Genomic DNA, 26,197 nt, shown 5'->3' with positions numbered 1-26,197 from the left:
TACATAATTTTCCTACAAATTAAACAACTGCGGATGCCAACCTAAAAGTTGCTCTTTAAAGGGTAGGTTCAGATTTTTTCAATTATTTGAAAGTCTGCAACAATAGTCTGTCCATATGTACATTTAAAGTGTTATTGGTCGCTGTAATTGTTGCTTCTGTCCACAATGGCTGTGATGAATTCCCTTCCTAAACAAATTTCAATGTAAGTTATGTGAGGCAAAATCCTTGTTCAGTGCAAAAATGCATTTCAGAGCTCAGCAAAAGCTAATATGAGGCTTCAGCAGTCTCAGTTAGCCAAACTAAAAGAATACATTCCTCTTGTGTTACTATCCCTCTGCCACAACTCAGGAAACACAGTTTGCATAAAAAGACTAACTTTACTAACTTTAGGAACAGAGCTCTTCACAGCCAGTAAGGACAGGAGAAACAACTTTTCCAATGTACATATGGGCATGTCAATAGTTTTTTTTTAATGTGAAGCTATCCTTTAATGCCAGCTGAGGGACACATAAAACCATGTATATGCACATGTACACACACACACACACACACACATACAAATATGCGTACACCTGATGTGAACAGGCCAAACTTTATTCCTTACAAGTAACTTTTGACAAGTTCTCCTCCACATCCTGGAGTTGTATTCAGACGTGCTAGAAGGGAGTGCTGAAGAGCAGCCATGTAGAAAGAGAATGCTGTTACTGGAGTTATTAACAGGCTCCTGTGTTTCCCTCCTCTCAGCTGAGCTATTCAGAGCATAGCATCCTCATCTGCCACAGACACATGCCGACAGACAGACGCAGCAGACGGACACACCGTGCAGCCCCTCTATGCGCTGCGCAGTAATATGTTTTTTGCCCATTTACAACAAATTAAGTTTCCCTCAAAGTGAATTTCAAGCTTGGCTGCCTTTGGAGGGCGAGCAACTCTCTTTTCATTAATTTTCATTCTTTTCCCCCAAACAAATGATCTACTGTACAGCCCGCTCTGCGTTACTCTCCTCTCCCTGTCTTTTTCTTTCTCTTGTTCTCTACCCTCTTTAACTTCTTTTTCCTGCTTGCTGGTAAATTTGGGCCGGGCAATGGAAAGCAATTACACTGTCAGAAAGGTGTATTCTGATTTATTAAAAGCCTTGAATGTTATCTGTTTTGTTCCCTCTTGTGTCCCCCTGGGGAACTGAGCCCTGACACCCAAATGAGACAGAGTGAGTGCTCCCTGCTCCATACTCCATCCGGTAAATATCCATTGGCAGACGAGGACAGATAGACGGCTGTAACGCAGCTGCAAGGATGGGAATATATTTGCTTCTAAAGTCCAAGAGGTAGGAGACATTAAAAGACAAAGAGCGGCAGATAGAGAGATGTCTGCTGACTGATACATAGGTTCAGTTTGAAATTACATACTTCTTCCTCTTCAATTTCATAAACCAGGTCCTCAACTATCCACCATCCACAGAACTCTGGTTCACAGCCCTGTAGGCCCATAGACATCAGCCATTTCGGATAAATTTTCATTAGCTTAATTCCTATTTACTGAAACACAGGAGAGACGTGAGAAGAAGAGGGACAAAGGGGGAGTGAAAAGAGATAGAGCACTAAGCCATTAAGGTGTGAATAAGTTCCAATTTCCAAAATAAATATTATCTCTGTCTGAGTAACCCAAAATCTGTGTGCTTTTGTGCCAACATTATAATAAGGATCAACAAGGGGTCAGCGCTGTGTGAACATCACACCATCAAATTCAGAGAGCTTCATCTGTGATACTTTAATCTATTTATCTCCCATATTTTGTCCACACACAGTTGACCTGCACTGTGTAAAACTGTAAAGTTGAACACACCACCGGTACAGACACTCCATCCCTTTCACAGTAGGCTACGCATTAACAACCATGTCTAATGCACTCTCCACCAACTCCCAATCCTAACCACCTCTCCCTCATTACCGCGTACTTGATCGCCAGAGAGATGGGAGAGATGCATGGGTGGGGATGCGTAATAAAGCATCTAGTATCCTGGGGGAACCATTGGTTGGAGATAAGAGGCCATACAACACTATAACGTAAGGACATAGATCATAAACCTGCTTATCTTCTGCTCCCTCTGGACCAGCCTTCTTAGTCAACTGTCTGGGGCCAAAGGACAGTCATGGCTCAACCTTTTTCTCAGATTCCAGTGCTAGACAACAGATACTGCAATGTTGGTAAGAAGCGTCTGATAGCATAAGGGTCACTCACTAATGAAGCGAAAGACAAAGCAGCATAAAAACAAGAACTGTTGCTAAGAAACACACAATGATACAATGATGACCTTTCCATCTTTGAGGAATTTCTGATGCTGACGTGCTGTAGGCAGTGATTAACATATTATTAGACGATAAAGAGTCTAGCTCTTTCATCCAGATACCTGTTTGCTGCTGCCAAGGAAAATAGAAAACTTCCTGGGGCCAACAGAGAACAATTTATGACAAATGCAAAAACAGCAAAGCAAAATGGCAAAGAGGTATTGCAAGGACCCATAAAGTTAACAACAAGCAGAAGACAAACACAAAGAAAAACTTCATCAGAGCTTAGTTGAGGGAGTAAGAAATGTGGAGTGAAAATTTAATTTCCACCCGCTGATATAGCTGTATTCCTTAAGTTGCCTTGTCTTTTTTTTTTTTTTTTGCATTTTTCTTTTTAAAATAAGTTTTCTTTTCCTGTTTGATGTTTAGGCCACAGCTAATGCATTCATGAACAGTCTGCCACTGAAGGGAAAAAAACTCTGTTATCTTGAGCTGTTTACCTCTCAGCTTGGGGAAAAGCAGTTTACTTACTTTAGTGGTGCCAGCTTGCTTGACTGGTGAAGTGCTTGTGTCTGTCTTGAATATATGCTAACAAAGCTACAAAACTATCTATGTTTGGGGGAATATATAGCTAACATTTCTAATCGTCTGCCTAGCTCCATCTGTCTCATTTGTATGTGGTACTGTAGTAAAAAATATTGACACTGTAGAGAATATGCAATTTTTTGCTTTCATATAAACTGTATAATTAAATCTGTTTGTGTCTTACCAGTAAACAGACCAAGCCAGTATGGACTTTCCTTTCACTACTCAAATACAAAGCGGATGTTCATATCTGTCATGTGGTTTCACTTTGCAGTATCACCTCATCCACATGATAAAGTGCTGATTGGCTATTCAGGTGTTGGCCTTTGAAGGAGGCAGTCAGTAGTTGGAGGGCTCTCTTCATTACAAACCAATCACACAGCCATTCACAGAATAGCTCCAGTGTCAAGAACTCAGCTCTCAGAGTCCACTTTCAGAAAAAGTTGACGTTAATTAGTTACTGTAATTAAAACTGGCACTTCGTCACAATGGATGCTGTTACATTACTTGATGACAATGTATGATGTGAAAAACCCTTGCTAAGAAGATATGAATGGTGTCAATCACTAAGTTCCACACAAAAGTGAATATTCAATGTGACAGAATTGTGCTGTTCCTAATGTGTTAAACAGCTCAATTATTATTTATTATATATTTATATTATTCTTTTAAATTAAGTTAGGTTACAGAATGACTCTACAGGGTTGTGATGCACAGCCAAAACTGAAGAAATACAAAATGTGATGATGAAATGCCCATGTCACTCATTCAGTGTGCAAAATACATGCACAATTTTCCACGTGCTGAGCCCAAAACTATAATTGGGATTTCTGTCTTCCCAAGAACTTGCCACACTGTATAACGCTCCCTTTAAAAAGTCTTCTAATATCTTATTACTAAAATATTTTATTGCATTAGAAAAAGAAGTTTCAAGCCTAAATTGACTCCTGATGAAGTACCTGTACCTGACAAAAAGCTCAAAAAAGTGTTGTGAGTGCTTGGGAGGCAGAAATCATAAGAATCTCTCGTTAACACAAGAGGAGAAATGTGGTACATTTCCTATGTTTTGTGTGTCTCTGTCAGTTTGCCTGGCCCGGCTTCTCCAGTGTGGCTGCTGACCTTCTCCTCTCTCCACGGCTGGAGTGGCTATTGATTGGATCTTGGCACCCAGTGTACAAACACAGAGATAAGGAGAGAGAGAGGCAGCCAGGCAGATATAACTGCAGTGCCCACTCCACTCCACTCCCCTCCTCTTGCTCCAGACATGGGGGGGGGGGTCCCTGTTCTTCGTGACTCCTCTCCCACTGAGCAGACACCCAGACATGGTACCTGAACACTGATAGCAGACAGGATTAGGTCTAAAATTCAATCACAACAGTCTAAGTAATGTTAAGTCACTGCAGCTGACAGTGCCTCTCTTCAACACAGTACAAGTGATCTATCATAATCTTGCTTTGATTTGTGAGATTTCAAAAGAAAAAAAAAACTGAGTGGATGTGACATCTTTGCGCTGTGATTCTGAGATCAATAGTTTTACTTGATGTGAGTATGTGAACAGAATCACAGTATAATAGCGTGCAAGGATTCAGGCCTCTTGAGTTGCACGCAAGCTAGGACAACCTTAAGGCTGGTCAGTGGCCTGTCCTCTCTCCCACCCTGAGTGCTCTCATTTACACTTTCTTTCCATCTGGTCTACAGGCAGAGGCTGTGCTGTGTCAGAGGTGACTAATAGTGTCATAGCCCTGGCCTCCCAAGCAGGGCCAGCAAAAGGAAAACTCAAACTGCTGCCTCCGCAACTCCTGGGCAGACACTGCCTACTGGTGAGAAAAAAGAAAAACGCTTTGTCAACAGGCAAGGTGGGAAAATAAGGTGCTTTCAATTCCAGATGGCCAGGCCATTGAGGACACTTGAGGACTGTACAGAAATGAGGAAATAGTTTGAAAGAAGGAAGCAGTAGGCATCTTTTCAAAGAGGCTTGTTAGTATTGTAGCATGTCTCTTTCTCTGTGTCTCTGTACACATGGATGCCTCAGGGGGAGAAAGAAAGAGAGGCTTACTCAGATACTGTCAGGATGGTCTACAAAAGGAAATGTTCAGACAGACAGGGACTAAAGGAACAGACGCAGGGCCATGAACCCAGCTGAGCAGGAACAGGAAGAATCCAAACCCCTCTCCTCTGGGGAATAAAAGAAATTCTTCTGGTATTTGTCTTTGTGGGTGATGTGTGTGTCTGTGTGTTTATGTGTCTGTGTGTGTGTTTATGTTTCATGCTCTTATATCCCGGTGGGGACTTTAACCCTAATGCACACTAACCCATGGGGACTTGTGTCACTGTGTGGACAAAAATTGAGACTGCTTTTTGAGGGTTAAGACTTGGTTTTAGGGTACACATTACAATTGAGTTAAGGTTAGGGGTAGGGTAAGGGTTAAGGTTAGGCATTTAGTTGTGATGGTTAAGGTTAGGATAAGGGGCTACGGAAAGCATTATGTCAATGACTGTCCCCTACAGGTATGTGTGTTTGAGATACATACATAAACATACTTGTTAAACATACTTACTTGTGTGCTTACATAAACATCCCTGTTACATATGTATTACATATACCAAACTACATACACACATAAATACAAACATGACAACAAATTACCCAAATGAAACAAGGTTATAAAAATCCTTTTGATAAAAATAAGTTGTAAAGCAATAGCTCAACATATACAACTATTCTCTTGCAGAGAGTTAGATGAGACGATTTGTACCACTCTCATATCTGTCTTAAATATAAGGCTACAGCCAGAAGCCTGTTAGCTTAGCTTAGCACAGAGACTGGAAACAGGGGGAAACAGCTAGCCTGGCTCTGTCAAAAGGTAACAAAATCCACCTACCAGCACCTATAAAGCTCAATAATTATCATATTACATCTTGTTTGTTTAATCCATACAAAATCAAAGTGCAAAATGACAATTAGCCATTTTACGGGGGTTATGTGCCAGCCTTTTTCTTACTGTTGGGAGAAGAAACTTCCTGGAGTCTCTACTGGTTGCCTGGCAACTGCTCCATACCAAGATATAGTCCAGCACATAAACCCTCGTAAACACCAATAGTTTTTACACTTCAGGTTTGTACAGATTAAACAAACGAGATATAATGTGTTAATTAGTGAGCTTTAGGGGTGCTAATAGGCGGCTGTTGAGCAAGTGGGCAGATCCAGGCTAGCTTCCCCTGTTTCCACTCTGGCTGGCTGTAGTCTTCACCGGACAGATATGAGAGTGGTATCTTCTCGTCTCTCCACCAGAAAGAAAATAAGCATATTTCCCAAAATGTCAAATTATTCCTTTAGGACTAATTTTGCAAATCTGAGTTCGTCAGGCAGGTTGTTCCAGAGTTGAGGTGCTCTGTCAGCAAAAGTCTTACACCTTGACATGGGAACAGCCTACAGGACCTCAGACTACGTGCAGTTTGATAAGGGCACAATAATTCAGAGATATAGCGTGGGTCCAGGACAGATAGTGCTTTAAACATAATGAGAAATCTTAAAAATCTGTAATAAACTGGTAGGCAGTGTAAAGACATTAAAAATGGAGTAATATTTTCTCTTGTCTTGGTTTTTGTTTGTAGCCTAGCTGCTGCATTCTGTACAGTTTGGAGTCTGAACTGTTTTCTGATTTATGCCAGTGAGGAGACCAATAATGTAAACTAAATGTGAGGAAATTAAAGTATGTATGATGAATTCGAGGTCTCTGAAGCTCAGAAATGAACAGATTTTGTCAGTGTTCCTTAGATGATAAAAACAAGATTGGACGACCTTACTAATATGCATTTCAAAATTAGGGTTGGAATCAACACAGTATCGTTGGAAAAAAGCACCAAGTGAGGACTGTAATTGCGTAAGCAGATTGTCTATTAATGTCTATTAGACAATCTTTTATGGTAGACAAACTAGTGAGGTTTTCAGGCTTTACTGGGACGAATAGCTGTGTATCCTCATCAGGATATTCCATCTAATCTACTAATAACCAATCATCAGTCTTGTTTCTCTTTCTCTTTTCATGTGGGGAATGTTAGATGATCAGCAGTGAAAAACTTTGGGAGGTACCACTCACTGTGATATGAAAGTTAGTTCCCTGAAGAGGTGAATTCCTCTCTTATTGTAAAGTCTCAACTGGCAGTTTGAGTATGAGTGAAAGTGAAGGATTTGAGAATTGAGAGGCTGATCGGAAAATTTTATTTAGATCCTCCTGGCTTGCCCTTTTCATTCATTCCAGAACTGTTACATCTCTCTCCCCGTTTCTGTCGCTCTATGTTCCTCTCTCACTAAAAGTGACTTCTTACAATGCAACTCGGTTGAAGTGAACTCAATCTGGTTCAATGTAATTTACACATTAAATTCAATTCACTCTGCTTTTGTGAATCTTGGTTTGAGTAAGATAATAAAAAATACCTGCCTTATGAATCAGTAAACACTACATCATCATTCATAATGATGAAGAGAGCTGAAGGTAAAAATTAAAAAGGGCTGAGGCTTTTTTCCAGTATCTGAGTGTAACAGTGCAGGCTGGAAAGGAGAGATTTTGTTCAGAGGAATACATTACAGAAAACAAATTAGTCAGCAAGATAGAAGAATGGCAGTGCAAATGGCCCTGGCTCTTATTTCCATCCTTATGAGATAACTGTACCCATTAGAAGGTTAAAACTATTGGGGTGTCCCTGCAAAGACTGTGCCTTAGAAACAGCAGCAATCCATCTTTAAACTTTGATGCAACCAGAAAGCTCTCCTCATCCCTTATCATCCCTTCCCCTCTGACCTGTGTGTGTGAGTGTGTGTGTAGTTGCATGTGTGCATGAGATAGAGCAGAGCAGACAGAGAAAGAGATATGAGCGGGTGGGGCTGGGCTGTCTGCCACCCAGGCCCAGAGAACATAAAGAGAAAAATACGGCCATAAAACCTCTCTATGACTATGAATACTAATACTGACTCTGTGAGCCAAACCAACCGAGTCTGTCCTCTCTCTGTTCCCCTCTGTCTCGCTCAGACAAATGATGTGGCTTAAAAATAAAGCAAAAACAGTGTGCTGCACAGGCAGAATTGTAAAGCCTGGTATTTACACTATGTTAAATGCAACACAGTAGTAATACAGATGGAGTGGGAAGTTTAGTATGACACACTAACCCATACAGTAACTTCCTGCTCTTCGAACCATAGGTGCATTTTATATTTTACTATGCCGTGATGTTTTCCATGCTAATTTTATTAATTTGGCTGTCTAGTCACAATAGGTCTACTGAACACTCTCTGAGTTGTATTAAGTTACTGCTATTGCAAAACGAACATTTCCTCGATTATGGCAAAAATCATAATCACGATTATTTTGGTCAATATTGAGATTATTTACTCATTGACTTGGGAAACATCATGCATTTGTTGAACGATGAAAAAAACTTTTTCAAACACTATTTTCTTTTTAATTATTAGGCTATATATGCATTACCCCAAAAATCCCAAATAGGCCATGAAATAAGAAACAGTAATCCAACATTATTAACTTTAAAACGGCATCTTAGAGTGCAAGAGGATGACAGCAACGTAGTGTTTCGCCTAGATTGACTGCTTTGGGGGGGCGGATGGACCCATGGAGTGGAGCATAGGAGAGACAGGTGAACTACTCGAGTTGACAACTCGTTATTACATTACAAAACGCTGGAATTGAACCGTGATGTTCTGTTGGGAGATGTAGTTACTTAAACCAACGGTGAGTAAGAAAAGTATAAATAAGTATAAATAATATGTAATTTGTTAAGTTATGAGTAGAGTAAGTCCAATAGTCGCTAGGTTATTTTATGCAGTGTAAAATGCCATAGGCTTAAGCTAATAATGGTGACTAGCAAGTTATAGCAGTTGTAACCCTCCGTCATCTTAGCTCGAGTTGAACTAAACATGTCACAGCCTGGCTGAGAGTGAGTTTGGGCTTTTAGGAAGGGGCGAGACTGCACCGCTGTGAAGGAAAGGGGTGCACTGGATTTATAACACAAGACAAAGCGAGAGCATCATCGCAAAATGAAATAATCGTTTTATCTGTTCTCTTGTTTTCGTAATCCTTGGATGCCAAAATCATAAATAATTTTTATTAATTTATTGAAAATAAAATTAGATTCATCGCCCAACCCTAACGTACTTGCTGTAACATACAGAAACCAGGTATCAACAAATCAACCAATTTTAAGGATTATAACTTTAAAAAAAGGATAACAGGTAAATCATGTTTCTCTTCTTTTCAATATTGAATTTGCACTGAAGCTGGTTTTGAAATATGACCACAATTAGAATGTGAAATACTTAATTTTATTTTATTAGTATTGTAGGTTACCAGATCTTTTATTTATAGAGGTATTACTCTTGTTTTTTAACTGTACGGTGAGCCGTTTTTGTCATGGTTTCTAAATTTTCTGTATGTTATGGTCAGGTGCTCCTTACAAATACCTGTACTTTCATGGTGCCCCCCTTGCAGCAAGCTTTTCTCTGACAAATGTTGGAGGACAGAAGAAAAAGTCGTAATCTCTCAAGCATTTCTAATGAGTTTTTCTCCTACAATTATTTGATAAGAGCAGACAAGACTGGAGGCAGCGTGTATGATACACTAGCTCCTACTGCCGAGGTGAGAGCTCTGCTGATTACACACAGAGTCATTTACACACACGCACACACACACACACACACACACACACACACACACACACACACACACACACACACACACACACACACATACCCAGAGGCTTACAGTCCGTCATTCTCAGAGTGCAACAATCCTAATAATAACATGAGAGGCTGAAGTTATGACCGGCAGGCACACCTAAGTTACCAATCTGGGTCTCCTTATTCTGAACACACACACACACACACACACACACACACACACACACACACACTTACAACCCTTCCACCCCTAATCTTCACCACCATTCGACTTCTCTGCTCCAGCTATAACCACTACCACCACACACACTTTCTTCTCCACTTTCTCACAGGACATTCCACCTCCCAACTTACCACACTGAGTCCCAGTTGCTCCCTCTGCAGGTAGGGCAGGTTCCTGCGCTCCAGGCTGGCCAGGTAGTGCTGCAGTCTGGAGTAGGTGTAGGGGTAGCAGTAGGCAAACTGGTATATGTCGTCCTCTCGGTCAAAACAGAAGGCAAAGGACATGACATAGTTGCGCCGGTGGTCAGGGCAACGGTAGTAGTACACATTTTTGGCTGGAAGCCTCTGCCTGCAGCAGCAAAAGACAAACACATTATAGAGAAATTAGAGAGGTCATTTACTGGACAGGTCTTTTAAATTTAAGGACATGAGGTCTAGACGGATTAACTGCACCACGTAGAGATATGCAGGGATATGAGGAACAATAAGAGCACAGCAATTGTGCAAAAGAAGGAAAAGTGCAGAAAGTGTAAAGATAGACAAGGAAACAGTGACTCGTTATAGTTAGAGAGTTGAGAAATCCTAACGCAGAAGTTGCATCAACTTGTCTGTTTGTCGTCTTCCAGAGATGTTGAGTTCAGCTCGCAAAGGAATACGATGAAGTAAGGAGATACACCTGATATTCAAGCCTCTTGGGAAGTCTGAGAGGTTTTAACTTGTGAGGGGTGAATATTAAAACAAACACATAAAACTGATGATTTAAAACAAAACAACAATTTCTCATTAATCACCACTTTGTGATTCATCATTTGTCATATAAACGCCACCATTTATTATTTAAGGCAAACCCAGGAAGCACAGACATAACAAAATGTAACCGATTTAGAATGAAAATTAATGTGAACAGCAAAACATTGAAATTAAATTACAAAGTGATAGTCAATTAACTTAAAGGCAAACTGACTTAATTACTTGAGATTTCAAATATCACTCTCTTTCAGGATTGCTGTGCATCATCAAGGTTGTTTAGCATCTTATTAGACTTTTCTTTTAGGGAAATATGAACTTTTTTTGTTTCCCTTCAAAATTGAAAGGGGCAACCACAGTAAGTAAGCAACAAAAATGACCTGTGGTGAATGATAAAACAGCAGATAAGATCACTCAAAGATCACTCACACAAAATGATAATCAATCCTAATACTAATTTTGTAACGTCAATGAATAACAACAGAAAAACACTCATGGTTGACCAAAATGACTTATTTGTCATTCATTTGCCCTCCTTGCTCTTCTCTTTAAACGGTTTTCCATACATTCATCTCCAAAAACAGAGCTCATCTTTTGGCCTCTGCTTCTAATTTATCAGGCAACTGGAGAATTTTGCAGTACAGTATCAAATGTGGCTACCTGGTGTTTTCAGCATTGCATTTTAAAAGGCAGCAATTTCCAAGTGAACACAAGAGATTTTAATTATGACGACAATGACACCATTGTATTATATGCAGTGTTTTGCATGATGTATAATTTAGAATTGCAGTCTGAGTGAAAAGTAAAAAATCTGTACTCAAGTCTCAAGTTGTAGTGTGTGAGCAATTTAGAAAAATACTATATAGAGTGAGGGACGGGTAAGCATCTAATCTGTGTATCAGTATGTCATATTTCTTGTGATGTTGAGCTTTGTACAGGGTTTGTACTGTGCTGCATGTTAAGTGTTGTGTCTTCTATGTCTTCCTTGTTGTGTGCTATGGTTGTGTACTTTGCTGAATTGCGTGTTGCATGTTGCATGCTGGGCCCATGGCGAAATAAAGCTGACTGATCCATGCAACTCATGGAGGATCGATGGGTTACGGGACAGTGCTGCTGCAGTCTACAGAACTCCTCTGCTTAGTCGACATGTTTTCTTTTCACACTCTTCACCTGTCTATCTTTGTCTTCCTCTCTTTCCTCGTTTAGCGCTTACCACTGAGATATGGTCAGAAGGATGTTGTATGCATGCAAGTGACTGTATTTTCCTTCTTTATCTCTTCCTCTTTCTCCACTTTTCCTTTTTCCTGTCTTTCACCAAATCTCTCTTGTCTTGTCCTGTCACTCACCGACTCCGCCTTGACAGTTTACGTGAAAAAGACCAAGCATGGGGAACAACAGCGCTGCCATAGGAGCTCTGGCAGATGCTCTGGGAGAGGAGGATAAAAGGAGGGAGAAGATGAGGACGATGACTGACTATTGGTTTGGGGTGTTGGGAGCAGGGAGAAAGGTGGAATAAGGAGATAAGGAGAAGATGAGAGAGCAGGGCGATGGCAGATCTGGGGCTGATACGGAGATATACGGGAAGGGGTGGCGGCTAACAGCATAGCGGCTGTGTGATGGCGGGGCTGGCTACTGAGCTAGCGTCTCTGGCAGCAGATCAGATGAAGATGCTATCGGGGCTGTGAGGAACAGGACCTGATAATCAACAAACAGGACAGACTGCTCTGCGCTAACTCTGACAGAGTGAACTTCTCTCTCTGACTCACCTCTGAAGAGCGAGCACAGGAAGGAGACACATGAGAGTTTTATGTGTTTGCTCAGACACCTAATACATCAGACTTGCATAGAAATGCACAGTGAACACACTTGAAGATGTCCCTGCAGGTACCTAGTAAAACAAAAAGCTAAATCACTTGGCCTCTCTCAGACAGAAGGGAAGAAGGGAGAGAAAAGAAGGGCTGATTATTCCTTCAGAGGAGGAGAAAGGAGAATGTATCTGCATGTGGCTATCTCAGCAGAATACTAATGCAGCCAGTGGCTAGCTATACCACACCCAGCCCTCCCAATGGAGCCAGCTTACCAGCCTTGTCTTACAGCCTGTAAAGCTGGACAAAGAAGTAGAAGACAAAAACAAGAAAAATGGTTAATCATGGAAAAATTAGAGCATACCCCCCAATAAAACCTGAATATTATTCCTAAGACCACATGGGTTTGAAGTTGAGCATACTGTGAATAAAATTGACTGGCAAGGACAAATAAACCTCCACGTGACACACTCATAACAAACCCACGCACACACTGGTACATTACTGTGGTGCCAGCCCTCCAAGGTGCAGGTTAATTAAAATAAGATGACACCTCACCTCTTTACATATTTCCCTGTTTGGCTCTGCCCATCCATGCAATCCCACTTCTCTCTGTTTCTGTTTCCCCTTCTCCTTCTCTCTACTGGGCAGCGTGTGACCTTGCCGGAGACTGGAAAAGTCCTGGCTATTGATTTTAATTACTGCTGCTTGTCCCATCACAGCATTATAGTTATAGGCCAGAGAAAATAGCTCTGTGACTTCTTATGGAAAGAGACTACCTGCAAGGCCTGAACTACAGTCTAAGAAAGAGGCTGTACCTGCTTTAGGTACCACAGTCACACACAAAAATATAAAAAATGCACTAAATCTTCACATCAGCACATGCACACTAATGCACACAGTCGCTTTGGTTTTTTTCTAAGCAGTGGCTGCTCTTGCTCGGCAGCTGGCAATTTGTTTTATCTAAATGGTACCTCCTTGTGCCTCCCAGTGCCGTCATTCCCAAACAGAATTATCACTGCATGGGATAAGGGGGAAAAAATGGAGAAGCTTCCCCCAGATGATAACGCACACACACATGGTTTTACAATTCAGTGATTACAGAGACACAGAAACACACACACACAAACAGGAATATGCAAAAAGTCACAAACTGAAAGGAAGCAGCAAACTCAAACCGTATGTGAGCTACATCAAGGTCATTCCTTTGACAGTGAGCTGTGGGACAAGTTAACTGCCTAAGCATCTCATCACAGCCTTACAGAATAAAGAGAAAGATGCAGAGCAAAGAGAAATAGCGAGACTGAAATACTAGACAAAGGATGATAAATAGAGAAAGAGACAACGAAAGATACAAAGTCACAGAGAAAGGGACAAAAAAAGAGACAAGGGGAGAATGAAAAGAAAGAGGGTTTCTAGCAGGCAGCCTTTAGCAAGGTGTCACTTTGCTTGCCGGGGCTTTTCTACTTCTGAACCATTGGTAGCTACAAACTCCCGCTCTGATTTTAATGGCACCGGCGTCTCTCTGAAGTTTCGAGATGAAGGCTTATAAATTGGTAGCTTTCATACAGGCGACATCTTGTCTATATTTTCAAATCAATCAAGCGTAGAGGACACGCCAATCACTGCTGCTCTGAGCACTCTCAGACAAAGGCAAAAAGATACAGGACAAAACTCACGAGGGTTGGACGTGCACACACACACTCATCCACTCCCTTTTATTTTCTGTCTCACTGTTGTCTCTTTCAGCTTGTCAAACGCTCATCCTGTCAACTGTTAGGGAGGTTAAATGTCTTCCAATATGCCCGTACAGCTGTCACGCGCCAAAGATCTCCACCAGCTCATTTAAGGCAAATAGTTAGTCCGTTTGGCAAACATTTCACATTGAATGACATATTTCTTTACTCCCTCTGTGTTACTACGCCAATAATTGAAGCGGCAATAGTTCTTGGCACTCTAAAATGATGCCAGATGTTAGATAGGCTCATTGTTTTTAAAACATGGCCCCATGTTCTTGTTTTGCATACTAAGTCAAGCAGAAAACAGCAACTGAATCATCTGAGGAGTGTCAAACGTGTGTCTATGTATATTCATGTGTGGGGAAGAGAGTACATGTGCGTGTGTGCATGAGTGTGTAAACATGGCAGGATATATATTCTTGAGGCATCCATCTATCTTTTTTGGATGCAAATCAAGTTGCAACAAAGCTTTCTAGAGACACTGTTACTAGGCAACCTGTGCTTGCTTTGTAATTCGGTTGGCCTGCTGTATATTGTACAGTATATTTATTAGACTGAGGCTTTATGAGAATGTGTCCTTCGATTGAGCATCAGATGTGCAGGAGGAAATCAGAGATTCTGATTTGGCCTCTCAAGTGGGGCAGTTCTGAGGAGAAACTTGCACTGTTAGAGGTTAATCCTAACTTTCTGCAGCAGTGTGTGTGTGTGTGTGTGTAAGCAAGTCGAGAAGATGCACATTACGACCAGGGCTGATGATGTGAAATAGCTGGCATTAATGCTACTGGTAGGTTCTTCTGGCTAGCAGCAGTAAGGTTTGGCAGGAAGCAATAACACTCGTGAATTATGGACTTTCCTGTAACGAGAGAGCTGAGAGTCTTACACCTGTGGAGACAACAGGCCGTTAGCAGCCTTCTCAGGTCAGAAACAGCCCTCTGATGAGGTTGAAACATTGCAATAAAAGACACTCTCACCTGATGGCTGCATCAAAACAGCCAAGGAGGTGTACTCTCATCAGGTGGCCTTTTACACTGCTTCCTGTTAGAGGCATTGTTAAAAGCTGTTACATCTCAACTCTTCAGTGTTTCTCTTTGAAATTCACATAGATGATAGATATATTGATTAAAGGTCAATTTAATTAGTTAATTTCTTTGCCCCCCTTATCCCAGGTTTGGCAGTTTTTAGACCTAAATCAAATTCAAGGTGAGTTAGCTGAATCAAGTCAGTCAATATCAGATCACACACACAGCGCTTCGCCTGAGTTCAGATTATGCAGCAGACATAAAATGTGAAGTTATTTCCATAAAATTCTGAAAGCAGTCATAAATCTTGGACTCTCATCTAAATAAAACATGTTTGCTGTTTATAGGAGTAACCCTGTTTGTTCTGCTGATATGTTTAATACAGAGGGAGTGGCTGTGTGTGTGTCCTTGTGTGTAAAAGTTCTTCTCTTCCAGTAATTTATCATCTCTTTCATGTCTCCCTCTCCCCATATGGTTTTCTACTTCTCAGTCTAATTTACTGTCTAGTTGACAAAATACTTTCCTCCTCATGCCTGTGATTTTATTTTTTAAACTTTCTGGCATTTATTTTTTTTAACAGATATTTAATTGTCGCAGGAATACTCTCAGGACTCTTTGACTCTGACCCACACCCTCATTATTCTTTGTCATGTTGTTGATTTAGAAATGGAAACACACTCTACTGTTGTACTCACCACAGTCACCAGGATAAGAGCAGAACCCAAATCATCATGTTCTTATCATGCAATGTAAATATGACTGTGTGCTCTAGCCATCCCCTCTATCTCAAACTCCTCATGTTCTGCACTAAATCTAATAGAAATGCGAGAGATGTACAGCACTTACATACATTCATGTGGGATACTTTTATCACCCCTGGGGTGGCACACACAGAGATGTAAATACTGTAGGAATTACAGAAGCTGCTCTAACTATAAATATATATATATATATATATATATATATATATATATATAATTTTTTAATATATATATATTCATTTCATTCTTTCTGTTTCTGAATTTTTTCATCATTAAGTCTCCATTCCAGTCTTTATTTGTCATCTTAAGACTTCTGCCTGGTTATTTCCTGAGAATCTGATTTAAGAAGCTCCTTGGGGTGTTTTAATCACAACTGCACAATATGTTTCTGTAGCATTTCTTAAATATGTACAGACAAATAAACTGAACTTCAAATTAAATCTTCAGGTTGTTTTTAATGTTCTTTTCAATAAAGGGAAATACATAACTTCACTACAGAGCAGTGTGACAGTGCCTGGATGGACCAGTAGAGGGCCACACCTTTGAGTGAGAGGTGACCTGTTGAGAGGTAAAAGTAGAAAACTCAGAGAGAGAGTGAGAGAGAGATGTGCATTTTTAAAAATCAACTCAAACACTACAGCACACAATAGCTACTTTGTTCTGTGAGATTTGTCTTCTTGCCAGCAAGTACACTATAATGATATATATGGATAATTAAAGGCTACATGATATCTATTACTTCATACCAAGACAAACTGGCAATTTAGAGTCATCTCTCAGATACTCTGTTTCAATTGCCTGGACTGTAAGCTTTTCCGAATCAATCCTCAATGGCAGTAAAAAAAAAGGGTAAAACGTGCCCCATATATATCCCAGAGGGGTCTCGGCTAGATTGAGCACGCTGGGCCTGCTAGTAGCTAGCTCCCCTGCGTCTTGTGGGGCAGCAGGGCAATTAGCAGAAAGCAGATGATCACTGTGCCCTCGCCACTGTGGCGTCACTGGTCCCCTATGGGGCAACAGGGCAGGTGCACATTCGTCTGGAATAATGGGGGGTACAGAAACACACAAGCAACCTTAATGAAAAATCAAACACACACACACACACACACACACACACACACACACACACACACACACACAAACACACACATCTAATAAAATGATGAAGTCAGCATTAAGCCCCTGGTGAGTGGTGGTGATGTGTAAGCTAATGGGAGCTGGAGGAGTGGGCTTGTGTGCGTGTGTGTGAGTTTGAGAGACGAGAGAGAAGCGACCGTCCATCTATAATTGCATGATGCAGCATTTCCCAGAGTGCAACATTATACTCCCATCACATTATCTATGTGTGTGTGTGTGTGTTTGTGTGTATGCGTGTGGACCAAACAGACAGACTGGCGCCAGACGAAGTCATAATAATAATGTTCTAAGAGACCAGACACATGCAAAGACAAAGACAACAGATACACACACACACACACACACACACACACACACACACACACACACACACACACACACACACACACACACACACAATGACTCACTACTACCAAGGTATATGATATGCATATGTTTGGCATAGTAGGGTAGTGACCTTATGATCATACAGAAGATGTAACTCTATTTGTCCAGTCCATTAGTCCATTAGTGATGTCTCTATATAAAAACTGACTCGTCTTTCTTCTTCTTTCATTTTCATGTACTACAACCACACACTACAACCACTGCGACTGTTGTACTCCAGCCGTACTGTTTTAATTATACAAGTAGATGATTTGTTTTAGCAAATAAAGTCATCCCTGTATATATGACTGAAAAATGTGACACTGATGAAATACACTCTGATCGCAGTGAGTCAAGCCAGTAACAGCGGGACAAGTGAACTAAGCTCAAGCATCAGTATCACCGCTCTTGTATCCCCTCTATGTGTGTATCTGTGTGTGTGAGTGTGTGTGCGTGAGGAATAAGGTCACACAGAGTGATGTGATCATTCTCTCTGGAAATTTACTCAGTGGAAGGCAATGCAACACACATGACACATTCTGAAATTCCACATAGAGATGAGCTCACCTCCTGTAGTCCATTATACTGATCAGAATGACTTGCTGTTGTAGAAAAATAACCAACAGCTTGAATAATGCAGTGACACGCAAAATAAATAATAAGTCATCCTTGAGTCACAAACAGTGTTGCTGATTTTGCAGTAATGGTTCATTTGCCCAACTTAAGCTTGTTTCACATGGGTCCTGTCATTTTATTATGATACAGTATATTTTTATACTGTCCTAGGTTAATTTCAACATTGGTATAGTATTTTTAATATCTGACTGACAATGTGAAAAAAAATCGATATTAATTTGTGTAGCTGCTATTCACGTGTCTTGTTTATAACAGGAGGTACTAAACAAGAAAACATGGTATCGTAAAAAATTACTAACAACCTGGGTAATAGAGAAATCTCTGTAATACGTACAGCAGATCAGACAGAAAGAGAGCTATGATACTAAAAGTGGGCAGGTAGTGAGAGACACACATTATCAAGTGATCATGCCTTAGTCTACAAAATGACAAAGAAATTATGACAAATGTCAATTAAAGTTTTAAACCGTAAACAGTAAATGTTTTTTACTTCAAGAATGAGTAAAGAGTGAGAAGATTAAATGGTTATCAAAATGACAGCATGATTGATACATTTTCGGTAGATGGCCTGACACATGAGGTAACTTTGAGGCCACACCACGGCTGCTTGTACTGTAGCGTGATCAGCACGCAAACCCCATGTTGTGTCCGTCACAAGATCAGTAGAATTGTACTCATTCAAAATCTCTATCTGTCCCTCTGCCCCCTCCCTCCTCCCTCCATCCTGCATCTGTGTCCCTCCCTCCCTCTTCATCCTCCCTGAGGGCCCTGCTGGCCTTGGCACAAAGATGCCAGCCTGTCTGCCCGCATTTCCCTTGGCACGACGGTGGCAGCTGGGGGCCTCACTGCCCTGTCTGCCTCCATACTCCCCGGTATATCACACATACACACATACACACACACACTCCACGTTCACAGCTTGAAGCCAGACTGGTGTCACCATGTGTGTGCCAGGGGTAGCAGCACCCACAGGAGGGGAGGGCTGGAGGGAAGGAGGGAGGAGAAGGAACAGGGTGGGGTGGAAGGGGGGTGGGTGGACGGGTGCTTGGGCTTTCAGACAGCCAGATGCTGCCAATTAACTTCTCCGGCCGCCACGGGGCTGTAGGGGGATTGTCTGGCACCTGTACCATCCAACTCCCACCCAAACACACACACACACACTCTTCACACACATACACTTTCTTGTGGCTGATGGTAGGAGTGGCTTGTGTGGGAGATGAGGGCCACATGTCGCCTCAGAGCTTTGGGAGACAAACACACACCTGGATTACTGTAACTGCTGAACTCTCCTGACCTTTGCCTAAATAATCTTCTCTTCTCACCTTTATTCTCAACAGGTGTGCAGAGGCACAGGTCAATGTACAGTATGTACTGACACACATGTCTGCAAACACAGGGACAGCTGTGCAGGAGTGGCCGCGACCTCCTCTATGTGAATATGACCCTTGGATAAAAGCCTTTCTCCTCTCACTCTCAATCACTTTATATATAGATATGTGTGTGCATATATGTTATGTGTTTGTCCGCGTGTGCATGCTGTCAGGCTGTGTTGGTGATTATACTAGACAGAAGGAATTACAGGCTATTACAGAAGAGAGCCGGTGGCTGCAGCACCCAGAGCTACCATGCCCTTAAAGGCTTATGGCTCTCAAAAAGCCAGCCTATTATTCCCACCACAGCACACAGCTGCCTGCTGAACGTCAAAGACATAAATATAGAAAACAAGCGTGAATCTACACTGTGATATAGTACTTGTATTTTATCATTTATCGTTTTTCATTTGAAAACAAAGTACTACCCATTTAGAAGAAAAAAACAAGCAAACCAGGCATGCCATTCGCCTGTAGGATGGGAGACAAATTATTATTTGATATTTTGAAAACCCCATACACATATATGGAGAGGACAAAACATGAACACTTTGACAAGGCTGGTGATATTCTATATTGTTCTTATTGACAAATCACATGGACAGACCAAAACCAACAAGCTGAAGTCTGATATGGCTTATTCCTCTGTGCCATGGAGCTCCACTGTTGTCCCAAAACTATTAAAAACACATCAATGAGCCGCACCACTGCACTGGGTGACATGTTTCTTCATTACAATGAACATGGGCACTGTATTTTTGAGTCGATCCCACATACACCGCCCTGCTGCATTAAATACTCACTAGAGCACCAAATGTGTATTAAGCTGCAGTTGAAAATAGTCCCCAACAAATAAACTATTTACTCCTGTTTGACTAACAGTCATGATAAACTACAGTGCCGACCTGTTTTATGAAATAATTTTGCAATTTCTTCAGAAATGTAGGTGTGTATTCATGACTCGTTTCAGTAAGAACAAAGGGTCTTGGGCCTTAGTGTCACAGACAGGGTAGGGAAGTCGAAAAGTATTGAGAGACAAAGTACAGTTTTGGTCTTTTCATTGGATTTGTTGACAAAAACAGAAATATAGAATAACACCAGCCTCATCCTTTAAAACATAATATAATCCTAACAACACCACAAACTATGGATCTCTGACATACTCTAAACACAAAAGTGGACATTATAAGCACCACAAAGTTAGTATTTATTGCAGACTTAATTGTATTAGATTCTAACACCCCTGCTGTACATTTCAACCATTTAGTATGTTGTCATGTGTACAGATTCCTGGTTTCACACACTTTTTCCCCACTGAATGGTTTGCCAAATATGAAATGGCTTTCTGGGCAGGGAAGCTGCTTTGAACTGACCTATTATGCAAAAGTCAAATGTTTTAGTTTAACAAAATAATAAACTCTGATGAAAATGCTTCAGGCTCAAATATGTTGTTTAATACTTACAGATGGTATCAAAACAGATATTGTCCTCTGTAGCAGCGGCATCAGTTAAAAGTGAATTTTAGTTGCTGTGTGCCAGAGAACAGGGAACTTCTGCTTGTCTGCTTTGATCTGAATGAAGGCATGATGAGCACTTATAGCCATTATATCTGAACAGAAAGTGTCAAACATAGCTCTGCGATGTTTTATCATAACATTTCATTTAAAGAGAACGGGATATGGTGATTGCTGAATGAAGAACATGTCACGTGGCTCCAGTGTCTGCACACTCAGAAAATCTATTTCTTTCGCAAAGTTCATTCTAGAAAATTCAATATCTGGCATGGTTAAACAAATAAGAACAACTCTTGAGACACAAAAGTGAGAAGGAAAGAGTCTGACTGCTCTTGGGAAGAGGATGGATGTGTAGCTTGCTGCAAGATATAATAATTTCTTGTCATTATGAGTTTCACTGACAGAAGATAATTATTCTGTTAGTCGATTGCATGCATACTGAAACTTTCATTCTTCACTAAGGCAATTGTTGGTTTAGTTAGGTATAAGTTAATGTTACCAATCATCAATTTTAAAAATGACAACAATGGCCTCATCATCCACAGTATACTCCTGCGCACACATACTGGGCCCTGTCCATCAGAAGAGCCTGTTCCCTTGCTGTTCTGAGTGACAGATGACTTGTCACAGAGCTAAACGGGAGAATATTTTACTGCAGATTGAAAAAGGAGGAAAATGAGAGATGGGGAATAGAGAAAAAAAAGAGAGAAATTGCTCCATTACACCAGAGAGGTAAATCATTCGATGTGCTGGAGATCACAGAATGGCATTTACATTTACACACATGGTCACATGTATGAACATGATTCACCCTGTCTCTGTCTGTGGTGCTGCACTTGCTCTCTCTCTTTTTCATACATATGCTTATGTACACGCGTACACACACACACACAGACACACAGATCATCAGAATCCAGGCATGAGAAAAGCTGAGAGGCTGGATCAATGTTGGGCTCTGGTGATTAGCTTTAATTGAGGAAAAGGAGCTATGGGAACAAAGAAACATCATGACCTTTTCCCTGTCTGCACACAGCGCGCGCTAATAAGACACATTCACATAATATCATACTGACCAGAAACGTCTAGCTACATCAAAAGCACCTTCTCATAGGAACAGTATGCAAATGGATGGCACTGAGAGAAAAACAAACCCTGCGGATAATTGACTATCCTTGTCATGTTTTTGTGCGTGAATGGCAATTTTCACTCTGCTGTCGAGTGGATGCTGATTATTCTATCAGACAAAAAGATTGGCAGTGTTTCACATCCTGGTGCTGTGGAATGGCCTGTCTTGCTTTCTGTCTCTCAGGGCTCTCTTATTTCTCTCTCTTCCTACATCCTCTCTGTCTCTGTCTCTCTCTCTCTGCGTGTCAGTTTCTGACTGAGTCAAATACCACTTGTCAGGAGAGCACTGTTTGGACTGAGATGAGATAAGAATAGACCAACTAGACAGTTATATGTTATTCCTCACTGCCGCTGGACTGGGGAATAAGACTGTGATGTACAAGTCATGTGTGGACCAGTGGCAATAATAATACTGAGGCATGTACTGTAGAATGACAGAACTACTACAGACACCAAACAGGTGGATAACTACATACATTTCAGGTATAAAAACATTTTAGTGTAAACATTTTGATGAAATCTAATTGCAGCTCATGACAATGCAGATACTGTAATGGCAAAATATGGTGAAGGATATCGTGCTTCTCTGTTGGATAGCAATGGCCCAAAACACACATCCAGATGCACTGAGGAATATGTTCAAAATGTTACACAATGACCTGCAGGTTTTAACCACTCTGAGAACCTTTAATGAGACTTGAAATGTGAATTTGGCCAAAGATTGTAAAAGCAAAGTGAAAGGCATTTCCAGGACAAAGGCGCAAAAAAACATGATTACAACCAACATTGATGCTGTCTAACTATGTTGACTTTACAAAAACATAAAAGGGCAATGGTACCACAGTGTTGCTGTAATTAAGATAATCACTTAAACCTAAATGACTTAATACATTTGTGCCTGGTGTATGAGCAAACGCTACTTCTTTTCAATTATTTTAATATTAATCAATGCAGCTGTCTGTGGCTGTGTAATGGCTCACACTAAGTTAAGTCTGTTTTCTTCCAACATATGCACATAAGTAAAACAAAACAAAGAGCTGTGCAGTGCTCTGCACTCACTATATGTGTGTAAAGTAACAGGCAAAGTAAAAAGAGAAGACGGGGAAAAGTAGTTGTTGACCGCCTACCTTTCATTTCCTTTCAAGAGCAAAAGAGCAAACATCCTTCAAAACAACAACTTCAAAACCTAGTATTGTGTCTTCTTTTTCAAAGATCCAAAAGACCATATCGTAATATGGTATGGCCAAGCTGTAGAAGAGTTGATGAAAAAAAATAACTTCAAGCAAGAGATAGGTTTAAATTGTCTTGAAATGCTTGAAGTTAAGAAAAAGTTTCAATTTGTTAATTGAACAGCTATGTATCATTCTGACTTTTAATATTTACTCTGAATGTCATATTCTGTGGGCTAGAAGACTGCCAATCCCTACCATATACTTATTTCATAAAGATGGTGCCAAGCATAAAAGCAAAACTCTGTAGGCAACCACTGACCTCAGTAGCTGCTCCTCCAGAGTTAGAGGGAAATAAAACTAGAGGTAGATGGACAAACCAGGTTTGACTAGGTGTGAGGGCTTCATGAGTACAAAAACACACTATCAAAACCTTTTCACCAACACAGTACTGCTCTGAAATATACACAGAAATCTCTTGCACTTAGGTGTATCTGGACCACAAAATGAAACCAACTGGTGTTTAACCACAACATTAGTTCAAGGCTCATTTCAGTACAGAACCTATTGAATTAAAAAAACGCACAAAGGCAGAGGCTGAATTGATACTCTTTGAAGATGGGGTTCCCAAGAAATTGGTTCCTGCTTTAATCAAATGGGTGCCTCTGAGAAATGGAAAGGGTTAATGTGAATATAGCCCCCTCCACACACACACACAAAGTTAAAACTAGCATTTGTTACGTTTGTTTTCATTTTGCTCTCTCACCCACACTGAAACACACACTCACACAAACACACACAGACACACACACACACACACACACAAAGCGATTATCACCAAAGGTACGTACGCCTGCTTGTAGCTGTTCCCACAGGGAAACTAGCTATACAGCTTCTCCACTCTCATTTTTCATTGTCTGCTTATGATGCCCCATGTGTGCACACTGACTTTCATTTAACCCCTCAAAACACACACAAAAACACACATTCACATGCAGGTATGATGCCGACCCCTCCTTTCTGTCTCCATCTCTTTCTCCCTCACACTTACACACACACACGCAAATGGCGTCTACCTACACTTCTGTTTCATTGCAGTGGCAAAAAGGAAGCTGTATAGGTGTGTCCCCCACATGCTGCAGCCCCACAGTGAGGCTACTGTGACTTTTTACAACCACTGCTGTTTCCCTAAGATATAAGAGAAGAAAAGTATGATAACATCCAAGGTTGGGGTCAATTCAGCCGAGTCAGTATATTCAAACAATATATCAAATGGTCACAGTAGAGCGTTTAGTTCCTTCATTTTGCAAAAAATAAAGGAACTAAATAAATAAGGTGAAATAAACGTTTTCACTTGTACTGAAAAAGTTTAGGGTCACCTGCAGAAGAGCACCCATGACGCTTGTAGGGATTCATGGTCTTGCTCAAGGACAATACACCAAAGTGAACACCTGACAACAGAAGGGGGTCTAAGCTTTCCAGCTGAAGGTCTCCTTAATCACTGGACCACACTGCTGTTCCAAATTCTGCACATCCATTTATATCACAAAAGACTGTGTATAGGAATATTTGTGCTGCAAAAGACAAATTTCAGTTTAAAACTCAGGAAGGCACACCGAGATTAGTGAGGTGCGACTCCATTGGATTGTGTACAAACAAATGACAGAATGGGGGTCGCACACTGATTCAAAGTCATCATGCTGATCGGACCTATTCTGTCATTTGTTTGTACATGATCCTCTTGGTGTGCGTTCCTGCCTTGTACCTGTTAAAAGTTATACTGAGTAAAAAATAATGAGCAACAAATTATTATACTATAATAATTATACTTATGCCTGTCATATCATACCTTTGCATGTCTCCTCGGGTTGCTGTTATGACTGACTGCTGGTGAGCTTGTGGCACACTTGAAACTTGACTTTTTGGCTGTGCATTTGACAAGATGTTCACAAAGCTGCAAACAGCTCCCTCTATTCAGGAGTTCTGCTCCTGTGTGTTTGGTATTAAAGAAATTTTGCAGCTCATGAAAGAGGTGTATGACAGAAACAAATGTTCTCCCATCTTAAAAACATAAGACTGAGCATATTTTGCTGTATTGACAGTTCACTACTGCCCCCTTTTAGATTTGAAGATTGTATTATTAGCCTACTACTATTACTTTCCTGTTCATTTTCCAGCTGACATCAACTTGTACAAGTTGGATTGGAAACTGAACCTTCTCGACCTTTAGCTAACTACCTTCCTTCTCACATTAAATGCTGCAGCATTATGTCTTGATTATGTCATTATGTTAAAGAATAGCCTTATTTTCCTTAATATTATCGTTACTTGTTCAAATGGCACAACAACAAACATTAGTCAACACACTGTAGCTAGCTAAGACATTAGTTAATATACAAATTAAGAAACTCCGGGATGCATGCACAGCTGTCTTGATATATGTAGTTAATTACAATGTAAAACTTTACTGGCATGTTCCTTGATAATTAATTTCTGTGCAAAAGATAAATAAATTATATAAATAATATTTTTTCATTTTCAAAACTTGACAATTATGGTAATCTTAAAGATCATCAATGTGAAGTCCTCTCTTTGCAATGTCAGCATATGATACCTGTGGTACACATGATGCATCATTTTACTTCTTTCTTTGGCATTGTTGTTGTGCTCCAAAACCAGAAATGTAATGTTTTATTGTACACAATTACTATTAACTTAGCAGGATCAGTAGATAGATACTTTTAATAATCAAAAGCACAGGAATGAACACAAAAGAGTTCACGTTTATATGTTTGAAACTATTCAATTTATTTTTGTCATGTCTGTGAAGATATAAATATTTAAGGTAAAACAAGTTTAAGGTAGATCAGAAAGGATGAATATTATATATGTTCATACTATTTCAATGCTACTCTTACTTACAGATTTAAATGCACAAGAGTCAACAACTAACGATTATTTATTTGCTGAACATATTAGAACAAAGTCCAATCTCAGATATGGGACGAAACAGGGAGGCTGTTTG

General features: G+C 40.5%; 1 protein-coding gene across 2 annotated transcripts in view; it reads right to left on the bottom strand.

Moving 5' to 3' along the window:
- agbl4 (AGBL carboxypeptidase 4) overlaps positions 1 to 26,197 on the bottom strand; it is a 288,623-nt gene that overhangs the window by 118,845 nt on the left and 143,581 nt on the right. For both annotated transcript variants that reach the window (XM_044199149.1, XM_044199150.1), the window contains one exon: positions 9,917 to 10,133. In XM_044199149.1, the coding sequence (XP_044055084.1) occupies positions 9,917 to 10,133 (217 nt within the window). The remainder of the gene's footprint in view (positions 1 to 9,916; positions 10,134 to 26,197) is intronic.

This window comes from Siniperca chuatsi, linkage group LG6 (genome assembly GCF_020085105.1).
Source record: "Siniperca chuatsi isolate FFG_IHB_CAS linkage group LG6, ASM2008510v1, whole genome shotgun sequence".
Lineage (NCBI taxonomy): Eukaryota > Metazoa > Chordata > Actinopteri > Centrarchiformes > Sinipercidae > Siniperca > Siniperca chuatsi.
Note: the sequence above shows the minus strand (reverse complement) of the source record. Positions and strands in the feature narration are given on the sequence as shown.